Genomic DNA, 15,189 nt, shown 5'->3' on the forward strand with positions numbered 1-15,189 from the left:
AGTGTCACTGGCCCTCATATGTGGGATCCGAACCGGGGCCCTCTGGCATCCCAAGCGAGTTCTTAACCATCGCGCCACTCGGCCGGCCCCAATTGTGATTTTTAAAGGAGAAAGACTGAGCTTCTGTGAACACAGGACTTAGAAATGGAAGTGTATTATATACACTATCTTTATTGAATAAATAAATTATCTGAGTAGTGAAGCATATGTGGAGCCACAAGACAATGCTTTCCTTTATGTGGAATAATTTATTTTTATTACATATATATGTTTTAAAGTATGTTATAAATTTCATTATATGTAATCATGTGGCTGTTTCTAGAATGTGCCAAAGAAAAGAATACCTAAAGATTCCCCATATTTCACTGCTAGGTCTTGTTTGGTTTTAGTTTTGTTTCTTTGAAGCCAGATGCCATTGCTTTGAGAAATGTGCCTCAGAAACTGTGTTCTTGATCATAAAGTTCCTTCATTATGTAGAATCTAGTAGTAGCTTCATCTGTGGGAAAGAACATCAATGGAGTAGAGTTAGCAAGCTGAGATTTTGAGTAAGTATGTCTTGTTTTTTTTTTTTTGGCTTAGATTTTGCTTTGACATTCCCTCATTTATAGTTTTAAAAATCCAGTATCAAAGCTATTTTTTCTTAATTAGCTTTCATGGATATGAACAGACCTTTCTTTAGGACTTATAGTTCTGCTGCTACTAACATGGCAATAGCGAAAGTTTGTGAGACTAATAGGAACATAATCCGTTAGGAATCTAACTTTTTTATAAGTAAAGGAACTAATGTAACATAACAGTTGAAGATGCGAAGTGCAAACTGCCATCTAATATATTTTAATGGTAGTTAATAGTTGAAGCATTTATGAGAGAAGTGATGAACAAACAAAAAGTGCCATGGGACACCCTAGGAAGACCCATGCTGAATGCTCAATGACAACTTTACATTTCTTTTAATTCTTGTAGCTCTTCATTCAACAGATTAGGAAAATTTCAATATTATGTGTATTCTTCTGGTATTTTAATTTCTTTTACCATTAAAAATCAGATTTAATAGGAAATGTTGAAAAGAAGTGGTAGGTTCCTATGCAGCCAGAATTTAAATTTTGGAAACTGGGTAACAAATGTGGAGAGCTTGCAATTAAAAGACGTAATAGAGATTGCTTCTTTTTTCTGACCTTCCTTTCTTTCTACTTCTTTCTCTTGCTCATTCCACATGGCATCAAGAAGACAGTCAGAAAGTTATGTTTGTATTTTGGTTCCATCAAAGACATTGTTTGAAACTGTTCTCTTTAGAATACTAAAAATAGTAGACTGATGTTTTGGGTATATACTCATAGGATCATTTTTGGTTTTGCATTAAATTGGTAGTTTGGTAATGAAATGCATGTTTTTCTTGTGAATTGTAACTTTTTCTCTTCACATGTTCTTTAGAAAATGTTCCCAGAAACAACTTTGCTTTTCCGGTGAAGCTCAAGTTTTATGAAGGCTTTAACATTGTACCTTCATGATAAAATGAGATATGTACATATGTAAGACATTATTTTAAAGGCAAGGAATAACCCAGCAGGAAGAACATGAACTCTTACTGAGGACTCTTGATTTAGAGATTCTAAGTTCCTTTTAGTTGGGTTGGATTTAGAAAAAGGTACATTTTGCTATATTCCTTCATTCATTAATTCAATCACATTTATTGAGTATCTGCTCTGCACAAGGTTTAGTAGATGCTGGGAGTATAGCTATGAACAGGATAGTTTGTCTTTGCCCTTATGGAGGTTATATCTTATCAAGGGAGACAAATATAAAACAATCAGTTACATAATAAATGGTATAAATATAATTGTGATACAATTGTGATAGGACAAGGAATGTTTTGAAAATCCATAATTGGGGATTTGACCTAGTCTGGGAATCAGAGATGGCTTCCTTGAGGAAGTGAAAATTGAGTTACTTTATCATAAATATGATTGAGGAATTCAGTTAAATAAGTGCTTAGGGACATATCTAAATAAAAATTATTTAGGATTTAATAATAAACATGGTAACAAATTTATTTCCATCCTATTTTTGATCTTCCATTTGCATGATTCACTTGAAATTCTTGGCTTCCTTCATTTTAGTAATGGTTTCTACAGTTCATAAATCTACCCCTTATATATAGTCTAAGACTTCATAACCCAACCCAGTCTTTACATTTGACAATTAATAAAAGCCTCCAAGTTATAATAGATTTGAAAATTATTTGTTAAAATGCACTAAACTTATCTTGTGTGTTATTCTATCAATACTTCCTTAAATAAACAAATCAAGGCATTTCTATTGTCTATCTTTCCCAGTAGACTTGAGCTTCTCAAGGACAGAGGTCCTATATCAAGAACCTTGCAGGATGTGAGACACATACTAAGTACTAAATAAACAAATCAATTATGAATAATGTGTGTTAATAAGGAGGAAACAACTAGGTGACTGACCATGGTGTTTCTTTATAAAATGACCTTTTGGCACAGTGAAGGGGACTTTGAAATCTTAAGGTCTGGTTTTGAATCCCAGTTCCTTAATGTATATTCTTAGCAAGTAAATAAACTTCTCTAAAACTCATTTTATCTTTAAAATAAAGTGAGATTAGATGTGTGAAGTTGTAGCATAGTGTCTGACACATAGTAAGTGTTCATAAATGGTGGCTAGTATTACAGTATTTATACACTAAATTTTTTTGTCTATTTGTGTTTTATCTATGATTTTAAAAATAGACACCCAAAGTGACCCAAAATACTGGTATATATGAGAGTGGATAATTGTCCCTTTCTATAATTACACCAGGTCAAAAAGTGAAAATTTTATAATGAGTAGCTATTTGCTTTTTAAAACTAAACTTCATAAACTACTAATTATCGATAAATAAGTGGATAATTATGGCCCTTATTGCAATAAATATATTTTTCCTTTATAAGTCAGGTGTTTTTTTTTAAATGAACCAAATAGTTTTTATGATAAATTTTTATGGATAAAAAAAAATCCCCCAAAGTATCTTTTATATAGATTATAAGATGCTTGAATTGATATGTATGTGGGAGAGTATATTTAATGTACACATTTACATGTAGGGATGGAGAGAGTAGAAGATGTAGTCCATATTTCTAATTTTTCAGCTTCTATAAGTAAACCTAGTCATTTTAAAACTTCTGTCATTTTCTTTTCATAGTGAAAAATACTATAACTCTTCTTTACATTGACTAATATTGTCATTTTCTGAGGATCTTAATGAAAATAGAGAGTGTAAAGGAAGTGATTGAACAAACAAATAATCTAACATTTCAAATGTGACTTTATAATTTATTTTAATTTCATGTTATTTAGTTACAATTTGCTGGCAAGAATAAAATAATATCAGTACTCCCCGAAACAAAGCAAAAAATGGCCAGCAAATAAAAATCCTTTAAGGTCTTTTTTATTTTATATTTTAAAAAATGCATTTCAAGTTTCCCTAATAGCAAGGTATCCACAAAGTAGTGATTTTTTTTTCTTATATACACTAGGCACTGGCTGTCATCAAGGGATTCATAAAATACTATTTGGAACATAGTACTAAGAATATAAGACATTTGATTGAAAATGTTATGAGAATACATGGCCTTCTGAAAACTTTGTTTCTGCACTTGAAATATTTTGATTGATTTGGTGGATTTTCATGCTTTCCAGAGCACTTAAAAGGACAGCTTTCAACATGTAGTGAGGGTTCCTAGGGGTCCATTTAGAGGAGTTTGCCTACAAAATTGAAATGAACTGACAATTTTATGTAAGGGAACCTGACAACCTGTACTCTAGAAATATAATTCAGTGAATGGGATTTATGTAATAATAGTGTTATTTGCATGTTTTCTCAAACTATTTTATATTTTCTCACTTGCTCCTAGAATATCATTAAGAATAGGAAGCATGCAATTTCCATTGTAATAGTTGTGTCATGTCCAAGATCACAAAGAAATCATTAATAATTTGGTATCTGAATACAGATCTTACCCTGTCTTTTCTCTTTCCGTATGTTAGGTTATTTTCACCAGGTTATTTTACTGGCTTCTTAATCCAAGGTGAGATTTTAGAAATGTAAGTCAGTAGTTCTCAAGATGATTTGCTAAGTATTACACAGTAGGTATTAAGAGTGGACCTGGAAATAAAATTGGACACGTAAAATTAAATTTTTCTCTCAACTTGCCCAGTATGCATTGTGGAAACAGGTTTCCATTGTTGATATATTACAATTGCATATTTGATCTTTAGATTACCAAAATAGACCATAATGATTAAAAATCTACCTTCCTTGTAATTTTGTTTTTTAACCTATTAGCAGTGGCCATGTTTTTTTCCACTTCAAACAGTTCAGCTTGGATTTTTCTAAGAAAGCACATAAAAGCCTTGTGCTTATTTTAAACATTCAGATTACTAGTGTAAATTCCTTAAAAAGGTAACTTTTCTTTTTTTGGAGTAGAGGTTTAGGAATATCTCTAAGAAACCAAAATTTAGAATAAGTTTTTATTGGGCTAGATTTTTATAGTTGATTATAATCATTAGTGGTCCTGAAAAAAAAAACCACTGAAATTTTAAAAACTATAAAATATAACTAAAATCGAAATCTATAAGGTTTGATTTTTATAAGGACTCAAGGGTTGGATCAAAGGAGTAATTATTCCAAGTTTCAGATTTGTGTGTGTATGGGTTACAAAGTCCTGTTGTGATTGGACGGAAAGTTAACATAATTTATTTTCTGAACTGTGATTGGCTAAAATCCTTTCCTTTCCACGGTGTTTTCTAATAACTGAATCCGGAGCGTTCCTTGTTTCTTATTATCTTACCAGTGATTTTTAGGTATGTACTAGTACTGTATTAAAAGTACTGTACTCAAATGGGCGCTTGTGAATTTTAAGGATATTGACAAAAGCGTTTGGCGTTCTTACAACCAAGCAGTAGCAAGGTGTAAAACTCAAACAACGGGAAGAATGAAAGGATGACAGTGTTTTCTTCATTTTCATTTAAAACCGTGGACTGTTTTTCTGCGGTTACTGAGTTCCGTGGACTGTTTTCAGTTCAAAGTTTTGCTTTGCTTTGCTGCTGGGACTACAGAACTCTTAATTCAGGCAAAATTCGGCTAACTCATATGGCTGGGGCCTTGGGTTCTAAAAAACATCGCTCTGGAGATGCGGCCTTTAACGTGGAGTTTATTTCGTGACCCAGGATGGAAACCTGCACACTTCACTTTCGTCTCACCCCCACTTATGAAGGAGCGACGAGTAGAAAGGGGTACTTCAAACGCTCTTGATAGTGTTCCTGAAAGAGAGCATTTCCTTTTCCCGACCTTCTTTACTTCTTACCCCGGCTAGTCCCGCAGCGATCGCCACAGCGTCGGGCACTATTTTCCGTCTGCGGTGGTTCTTGGGACCCTCTTTCGCGGCTCCCTCCCCCGCCCGGGCCGGCGGAAGGAGACGCGCAGCGCGCTCGCGGATCGCTAGTGGATGGGGAGGCGGAGTAGTACTGGCCACGGCGCTGTGGCGGCGGCCGCCGGGGCTGCCTCCGGGCCTCCGACCGCCGAGTGGGGAATTGTGTCAGTTGTGGGTTTTTTTTTTTTTTTTTGGAGCTGCAGCCAGAGGCTGCGAGTCAGGAAAGGGGAGTCCAGGGGAGTGTTGAGTAGTACTGCGAGAGACCGAGGTCGCTGTGCCCTTCTGGGCAGAGCGTCCGGTGCGCCCCCGAGCCCGCGCTCGTTCGCTCGCGGGGCTGCCGCTGTCCTCTGGTTCGCTCTCAGCATGGGCGGCCGGTAGGCGCGGGGTTTCGTTGGTTCCCTTGCAGTGGATCAAGCAGCGACCGCTTCGTCGACTATGGCGGTGGAGACGCGGCCGGAGCTGGTGGGGAAGCGGTTCCTGTGCGTGCCGGTCGGCGAAGAGGCGCGGCCGGAGAGCGGGCAGAGCGGACGCCGCTGGCGGGGCTGGCGAGCGGGGGTCATCCGAGCTGTGTCACATAGGGACAGCCGCAATCCGGACCTGGCGGTAAGAGAGCGGCGCCCCTCAATCGCCCAGCCCGCGCCCACGTCCCCGCGCTCTCGCACCCTCACCTTGCGGGCTTACCTGTGACACCTTACCTGAGTCCGGCCAACCGGCGGTCACGCCCCTCTTACTACCTCGCGGCGGGTTTGCCTACCTCTGACGGGGTCGCCGCCTCCCCGAGAGTAGCTTCCCCGACGGGAACGGTGACCGAGCAGGACTCCCCGGTGTACTCCCAGGCCCTGGCCTCGGATCCTTGGCCGCTGTCTTGGAGGGGGTCGGCCGTAGCTCCCCTGCGGCTCTCGGGCGGCCGCGGACACCTTACCAAAAGGCGGGGCTGCAAGACCGGCGCCGCGCGGGCAGGTGTGTGTGTGTAGGTGGGGGGGCGGACCCCCGTGGCAGTGGCGGGCCAGCTTCACCAGCATCTCTTTTCTTGCGTAAATCTTACTGTTACTGGTGCAGAGATTGGAGACTTGAAACTTACTGTAAGATTGCTGAAGGGCAGAGAGAAATGGAAAGAGACAGATCTCTGGTTTTCCTGTCAGTTCTAGAATGTGTGCTTTCCAGGTAAAGGCCGTGGCATTGGTGCCCTGATTCAACTTCTTTCTACAGTAGATGTTTGGATTTCTTACTGGAAACGATGAAAGTGAAAATTTAGGGTTTGGAAGACTAGAAATTAAGCTCTCCCTTCTTCCCTCCCTCCCTCTCTCCCTCCTTTTTTTCCCTTCCTCTCTATCTTCCTACCTTTTTGTGTTTTCCATAGTGTTGTGGTTTTTTTTTTTTTGTTAAAAGTGAATAGTGCTTTTAAAACCATCCGTTCCTGGTTTTTATTTTTATTTTTTACTGTTTTAAATGAAGCAGAAAGTATCGTAAATTAAATTAAAATGTTAAATGGCCTGCCGTATCTTTTTCTTTGCTTTCTTTTCCTTACCTATGACACTGCCAGTAGTTTCTTTCAGTAGTGTAGGAATGTGTGCGATTTCGAGATAGGATATGCTCTGTCAGTGTTCCAAGCCATTTTCACTGGGTGACATGTTGGAGGTAACGGGACAGAGTAGACAGGCAAGACATTGAACTAAGCTTCCAAAGGTTGGTTTGCCAATACATAATCCATAAAATTTACTGGTAGTGCCCTGGGAAATTTAATTTTCACTGAAAGTTTCAAACTTGGAAATATTTTTTTCCTTGTATATATATGTGGATTTACAATGCCAGATTCACTTTAATATCTATCTACCCATGTACATACCTATTTTTGTTGGAATTTCTGTGTTTTTGTAAAACCTTGTTTTATGACTACGAGTGTCTTGATATGGTGTCACTCGTCATGTATTAATGCTGACTTGCTACTGTAAAATAGGTTTGTTTGGCTATTCCTTATAAGAAACAAACAGAATTTTGAAAAATTTTGTTGGTTGTTCTCATTGAAAAGAAGAAAAAGAATCTTAAAAAGAATTTTGATCTTAATTGTTCTACAATTGTGCCAATTCAATAACTGTGTGTGTGTGTGTGTAAAAGGCATGTGCTGAATTTCTTTCTCCTTTTACTCTGATTTGAAATTTTCCTGGCTTTTATGTAGAAGCTGGTTGGATTATAATTAAGCATTTTAATAATATTTCAAGACAAACATGAAATGCCATTTTGTGTTTTCTACAGTATTTTGTTTTAGTAGATTCATGAAAATTAGAAAATATAGTTTTTAATTATGAATATTGGTGAAATTCACACCATCAAAGTTAAATATATTAAAAACTTTCTTACATGGAAATTTAAATAATATAAAGAGAGGTTTACATATATCATGTTTGTAAAAGGCAAGGTATTAAGGTGGATATTTAAAAATGAAAAATATATGTGGATGGTAGGGATTGACTGGAAAGAACAGGAAGTTTTCTCAAGTGATGGAAATGTTTTATATCTTGATTGTTGGTTACAGGTGTGTATACATATGTCAAAACATTGAATTGTACACTTAATATCTGTGCTTTCATTTTATGCAAATATTACCTCAAAACCAAAAAAAAAGTGTTTTGAGCCATAACTACGTGAACCTTTGACAGTTTTTCTTTATCTAACAGTCTTTATTTGAAAACGTTGTTATAGTATAATTTGAGTTTTTCAGCCTAGAACCTACAGTGTTAGAGTTACTCCCAGACTCTTACATTTGTATTTTTCCATTCATGTTTCCTAAATTAATGAAACTCGGAACAGTTGAGCATTAGCAAATTTATTAGAAATCTTGGCTGTACATACTTACGGCACATGTTTGGAAGGATCGTTATCAAAACTTGAAAGTAGTTTAGGGAATACTTTGTCTCAGAAGTTAATTATTCTTATTTTTGGTCTTATGTATGAGGAATTGCCAGTCTCATTAATTTCCTATCACTGCTGTTAACTAACACAACCATGGTAGTTTAAAAAATACAAATTGAGTATTTTACAGTTCTGGAGATGACAAGTCTAACGTGGGTCTCAAATCAAGTGGGCTAAAATCAAGGTGTGATAGAGAACTGTTTTTTTCTGGAGGCTCCAGGAGAGATACCCCCCCCCATCCCTGTTTTCTAGCTTTTAGAAAAATCAAGGTGTGGAAGAGAACTGTGTTCTTTTTCTGGAGTCTCAAGGGGAGAGCCATTTGTTTTTTTCTTCCTTTTCTAGCTTTTAGAAGCAGTTCACATTATTGGCTCATGACCCTCTTCTCTAGAGCCAGTAATGTGTATCTGACCATTCTTCTCTCATCACTTCTCCCTCTGACTCTCCTGCTTTCCCCTTCCACTTTTAAATGCCCTTGTGATCATATTGGGCCCACCCAGATAATCCAGAATAATCTCCCCATCTGCTAATTAACACCTTAATTCCATCTGAACCTTAACTCCCCTTTGCCATATAATGTAACATAGTTACAGGTTTCGTATATTAGGACATGACCATCTTTGGGGTGGTGTGGCATTATTCAGCCCACCACACCATGGTAGCAAAAATATTCTTTTACAATGCGATCATATATGATTTGATAAAAATAAATTATGGCTAAAATTGTATTTTTTCATGCCTGAAGTTTTAGTGATTAAGCTCTCTCTTAAGTAAATGAGCTTAATGTAGAACTTTTCCTAAACTATGCTTGTGTAATTTCACCTATTTTTGTTGGTGACTTAATAAAATGGCTTGAAAACCTTCTGGGTTATCTATTGGAATTATATGAACTAACAAAAGACATTATCTGAATCCCTTTTATTCAGGAGGACCAAGTTGTTAAAGAAGTTCAAATATGTAAAGTATATTGTGATCCTTTAGCATTTGAATTCTTTTTTTTAGCCCCATTATTTAGGAAGGTTTTTGCCCTGGGACATGTTGAATATTATTACTGCTTTACTTCTTGAGGACCTTTTCTGGAAGTATTATGGAAGGAAAGCTGACAGTTGAGAAGTACTGTTGCATAATATTGAATTATATTGTCATACTTATTAAAGTGCAAAAATTGATTTACTGTTTGTTTCACTTAAGTTTCATAATCTATCAGCCATTTATTTACTTAATTATCCATCCAGTCATTTACCTAACCACCTTCCCTTGATGCTTAGGGTGATTGCAGCATTGTTTCAAGTTTACCTTGTGTAAAATGTGAATATTTTAAAAAATGTATCAGTTTTTTTTTTTAAATACGAAAAAGGAACACAAATTATATTGTTTTTCATAGACCAAACATATGTTTGCTTATACCAGGGTTGGGGGTGCCCAAAAAATGTATATGCATTTTATGAGGTGTTATCTGTGCTCAGGCAGTAGTTTGCCCTAATCAAAAGTGTCTAGACGCTGATGGTAACCTATTGTAATTGCAGAAGTCAAACATGACTTGTAGTCATCTTTTGTTATCAGTATATATTGAGTATTACAATTTCAATACAGTATTTTCCTTTCTTAAAATGTGTACATTTTTTGGGCACCTTCTATTTTGGGGAATTTTTCTTGTAAGTCCTTTTTTTTTTTTTAATTTTATTGGGGAAGGGAACAGTATTGGAGAATTGGGGAAGGGGAACATTGTGTTTTTCCAGGACCCATCAGCTCCAAGTCAAGTTGTTGTCCTTCAGTCTTAGTTGTGGAGGGCACAGCTCAGCTCCAAGTCCAGTCACCGTTTTCAGTCTAGTTGTGGGAGGGCGCAGCCCACCATCCCATGCAGGAGTCGAACCGGCAACCTTGTTGTTCAGAGCACGTGCTCTAATCAACTGAGCCGTCTGGCCGCCTGTCAGCAGCTCTTGGCTGCTCAGCTCAAGGTGCCACGTTCAATCTTAGTTGCAGGGGGTGCAACCCACCATCTTATGCGGGAGTGGAACCAGCAACCTTGTTGTTAAGAGTACCATGCGCTCTCACCAGCTGAGCCACCTGGCCGCCCATTGGCAGCTCAGCAGCAGCTCAACTCTGGCACAGCTCACTGTCCCACGTGGGAATCGAACCGGCAACCTTGTTGCTCAGAGCTCATGCTGTAACCAATTGAACCACCTGGCCGGCCTGGTAAATTTTCTTATGGTCATTTAATGAGGAGTAGCTAACCTTGGAATGCAGACCTTACACTGTTCTAAACTGTATACCTGAAAATAAGTTATTTTGCACATTTTATGTGTCTTAAATATAAATAAAATATTCATGTTTAGGAAATTTAAAGTGATTTATGATTGATTTGTTTACAAGGAAGTCCTTTTCCATTTTTAGTTCTATACATTTTTGCTCAGCTGTCTCTTCATTTAAGTATCATATTGAATTGGTAACTTTTGACTCTCTTATAAGTTTTGTTAGGAGGATAATTTTTTTAGGTAAGTTTGAAATTTATAACATGGTCTTGCAGAATTGATAATGCTAATCCCCAGTTTATTCACAGAATATTTAGTGAATGAATGAATGAATCATTATTACTTTATTTCTCAGTATGACCTGGATAAGTTGAACCATAGGGAAAATAGGTTTAGCGGCTAGGTAGAAAGAGTTTTTATGTCTGATTTTGCCCTCTCTTGAATTTGTTAGCAGTCCTAAAGATTTAGGTGCAAGAAAATGAGTATGTAAATTGTAGCTATGGCTCATAATTTTGCAGTTAAAACCAATACCTGATTTTAAAAGGAGATAGTCAACCAGTAAATGGTGTGAATTGTATGTTTCTGTGTAAAATTAAATAACAGAGATACCTTTTTCCTGTTGACCTGTTATATGTACATTCTGGCACATATTTTGATTCCATTCATTTAAAATAGAGAATTTTTTCATTCATCGGGGTAATTGGACTAAAGACATTTTACCATGAGAACTCTGTTCTTAACCTTAATATAGGGATGTCATCATATTTAAAAGTAAAAATATCTAGCTATTTCACTATAATTGAAAGAATATAGGTTTTTTCCCTGTGTTTATAGATTTAATATATTTTTGACAATTTCAAGTTACATACAAATAATGTACTCAATACTTAAACTCATACTCATTTTTTTCCCCTTTACATATTTAGTACAGTACCTGGCATTTTACATAGGTGTTTAGTAAATATCCATTGGATGGTAAATGAGTGAATATCATAAATTTCTTGAGTACTGTAATCCATACTAATCATCACAATGATCTATTACTATTTACTCATAATTTTAAATCTTTGTTTTGTGGCATTGTGTCCTTCGTGGTTACTTCACCAATATCCATTATCCATGATGTGTTTTGACCAAAGGGTGGGCCATGTATTTCTAGGCCAATCAGGGAAGTGAACGCTTCTGGCTACACTGATGAGTGCATGCCCTAAATAGGTCCAATCAGAATGAAGCCAAGGATAGTATTCGAGGGTATGAGTCTGGAATTGCCACAGCAATTTTCCTGCTTTTTTAGGTACCAATTTGAGGACAAAGTTGACATACAGAGGCTAATAGAGTTGAAGTCAACAGAAAGAATGTGGCTGATCAAAATGTTTTCTGAAGCTTAAATACCACTATTGAATTTTCACTTATAGGATTTTCATTATGGAAGAATAAAGTTATTTATGTCTGTTTTTGTTGGTTTTTCTTTTTTTTGGAACCCAAAGCATGTTAGCTGATTCACATGGTAATATTTCATTCCATTTTTTTGAAAGAGTGTGAAAGATAGGCATTTTCTTGACACTCTTGGCCTTTGTTGTATGATTTTAAGACATTACACTTTTGTCAAACCAATTTTGAATAACTTCAGTGATGATTTTCAAGAAGGTTGATATGTTCTGCTTTATTGTGTGCAAGTGTATCCCAAAGCTTTGAAAAATTATTTTATGTATATAAAACAAAATCTAACTTTCTAAATAATTTAAAATTAATAAATTTGATTTTTTTATGTCAGGAAGTATTCTGTAAACCCCTTATAGTTAAAAAGAAGTTTTAGGGGTTATCATTAATATTTCAGAAATTAACAAGAAATGTCAACTTTTACCTTTTAGGTTATATACCATAAATGTTGTATGTTTCTACTCCGTCATTGTTGACCAGGTAAATAATATAGGTACGCTATTCCTTATTTACAGTTTTTTAATGATTCAGAAAACCTGACAACTTTTTTTTTTCAGAACCTAATATGAACTGTATATTTTGTAATAGAAATGTTAATGTGCTTAATTTTAGGGTGCTGGCTCTAAACACAGATTTACATACATACAATTTTTACATACAAATATATATACTGTATTACTATACTCAGCTACCATAATATATGCTCTGTTTAACTTAATAAAATCCAAGCTCTGAACTACAAAACACACATAATTGGAAGGGTTTGGGATGAAAGATTGTTTTTTGTTTTTGTTAATTAAAGTTTATTGGGGTGACAATTGTTAGTAAAGTTACATAGGATTCAGGTGTACAATTCTGTAATATTGGGTCGTCGGGAAAGCCATGACATATTTTTCTATGTTTTTCAATGCAAAAATGTGTCATGACTTTCCCAACAACCCAATACGTCATCAATGTATCATTGTGTGTCACCACCCAAAGTCAGTTCTCCTTCCATTCCCATATATTTGATCCCTTTACCCCTCATCTACCACTTTTTTCCCTCCTCAGTAACCACAAAACTATTGTCTGTGTCTATGTTGTTTAAAAACTAATACTGATGGTTTTTTGTTGTTGCTGTTTTTTTTTTTTTTAATTTTTTTATTTTTATTTTTTTTAGCTGAGCCATCCTGCCACCTGTTGGCAGCTCACGGCTGCTCAGCTCGGGCTGACTCGAACCACTGTTGCTCAGAGCTCAAACTCTTGAGCGAGCTCTTAACCAACTGAGCCACTCAGCCGGCCCTCTGATGGTTTTTAATGGTAGCAATTTAGTGGTAATAAATATTGCTAATTTCATGTGTTTCAGGACTCGACAGTGATTATATTTCTGCCTCATGTTCAGATAAACAGTTTTTTCAATGTGGATTTTTAACAAACTTGTGTTTTATTTGATATAAAGTTTTTATTTTTAATCTGATAAAATTTAAAGATTATATAATGTGCCTTTGTTCTAATATCGTTGCTTGCTAAACATTGAAATGTTTAAAAATGCCAGAACATTCCCAGAAATTATCTAATTGGATGGATTCTTTTCATGTACGATTTATATTTTATTTTATATTTTAGCTATTTCATAAAATTGCTCTAGTAAACCCACTGATGAAAATACTAATTTATTTTCATCTTATAATGTAGAACCTATTGATTTTATTATAAAGTACATTGTTAATTAGTAGAAAACAGCTTATTATCCATTTATTATTTGGTTAGACATGGTGCTAAAATTCTAAATTTATACCATGGTCTAGTCCAGTTTCCTGGACTCAACCAGTTGGAACTATGAGTTATACAAGAATTCTGTTATTGAATTTGAGCATGGTAGATAAATGCTTAAACCTATAAATATAAACCTATATTTAATAAAAAGACAAATATAGTGAAACCTGCCTTTTGGGTTTAATTGGCTAGTAGACTTCTTTGGAATTAAAAATTTTGGATTACATATTTTTAATACATTGCAAATTTCAGGTACAATATTTTATCTATATTTGTTCAAACCAGACTAACGTAACTGATTTTGGTAGTGTGCCTTTTTAAATTAGTTTGAATAAATAGGAATTGTGTATAAGTATGTATAAATATATGTAACTGATCAATTAAAAGACCTTAGGTTTCATTGAAACATTTCTCAAAAATACTTTTAACGTTTCACTTGATTTATACTGTGGACCTCAGTTTTCTCATTTATCAAATCAGTGAATGGAATTGGTTTAGATCCAGAATTGTTCTCATTCTGTAATTCTAGAATTGTAATATTAATAGTTTTTACCTGTAATGTCTTGGAATGAGGAAATTTATTAAGCAAAAATAAATTTCAGATCTATCCCAAAAGCTTTTAATTCTGAGTTTTAATGAAACTTTTCATAATGACATACCTATTGTGTTTATAGTACAAGGACCAAAATTCTCCTATGTAAATAATGTGATTTCTGGGGCCAGCCGAGTGGCGTGTTTAGTTAGGAGTTGGCTTTGGATGCCAGCTCTGAGCAGCAGGGCCCTGGTTCGGATCCCACACATGAGGGCCAGTTACGCTGTGCCCTCTACAGCTAAAATGGTGAACCTGGAGCTGGACTGCCGTGACTGGCTGGCAGTGGCGTAGGCTGCAGTGGGGCTGACCGGCAGCTGGCGTCTGCTTTCGTGAGCTGCAGTGAGCCGCGGTGACCAGCCATCCAATGGCCAGCGAGCGACTGCCTCAGCCGGGAAGAGCGCAATGATAATACCAACATGTGTCAGTGAAGCGACTTCCTCCACAACTAGACTGAAGAACTAAAGGACAGCAACTTGTCTGTTCCCCTTCCCCGACTCCCCAATGCTGTTCCCCTCCCCCAATTCCTCAATTAAAAAAAAAAGTGATTTCTGTTTCGTGTTTCTTTTGGATGATCAAGATGAATTCACAGGATTTGGATTTCTATGACTGGACTAATTGAGGTAGAAAAATTAATATTGGGCTACAATATTGGGTCTTGAAATAATTCAGTATATATTTCTTCATATACTTAGAAGTTTTGATCAACTACATTTAATTTTTTGGTGAAAATACCCCATAGTTCAAGTTAATCAAAAGAAGTCAGTATTGATTCTCCAACTGGTTAATAATTCACAGACTTTAATTTTTTTTTAAG

At 36.1% G+C, this 15,189-nt stretch overlaps 1 protein-coding gene across 4 annotated transcripts in view; it reads left to right on the plus strand.

Moving 5' to 3' along the window:
- JMJD1C (jumonji domain containing 1C) overlaps positions 1-15,189 on the plus strand; it is a 291,791-nt gene that overhangs the window by 49,986 nt on the left and 226,616 nt on the right. For 2 of the 4 annotated variants that reach the window (XM_019638377.1, XM_019638378.1), the window contains exon 1: positions 5,643-6,032. The exons of 1 other annotated variant lie outside the window; for it this stretch is intronic. In XM_019638377.1, the coding sequence (XP_019493922.1) occupies positions 5,865-6,032 (168 nt within the window). In that variant the 5' untranslated portion in view covers positions 5,643-5,864. Of the gene's footprint in view, positions 1-4,882; positions 6,033-15,189 lie in introns of those variants that run through there. One more of the 4 variants, XM_019638382.1, reaches the window with a different exon arrangement.

Source organism: Hipposideros armiger, unplaced genomic scaffold (genome assembly GCF_001890085.2).
Source record: "Hipposideros armiger isolate ML-2016 unplaced genomic scaffold, ASM189008v1 scaffold_39, whole genome shotgun sequence".
Taxonomy (NCBI): domain Eukaryota; kingdom Metazoa; phylum Chordata; class Mammalia; order Chiroptera; family Hipposideridae; genus Hipposideros; species Hipposideros armiger.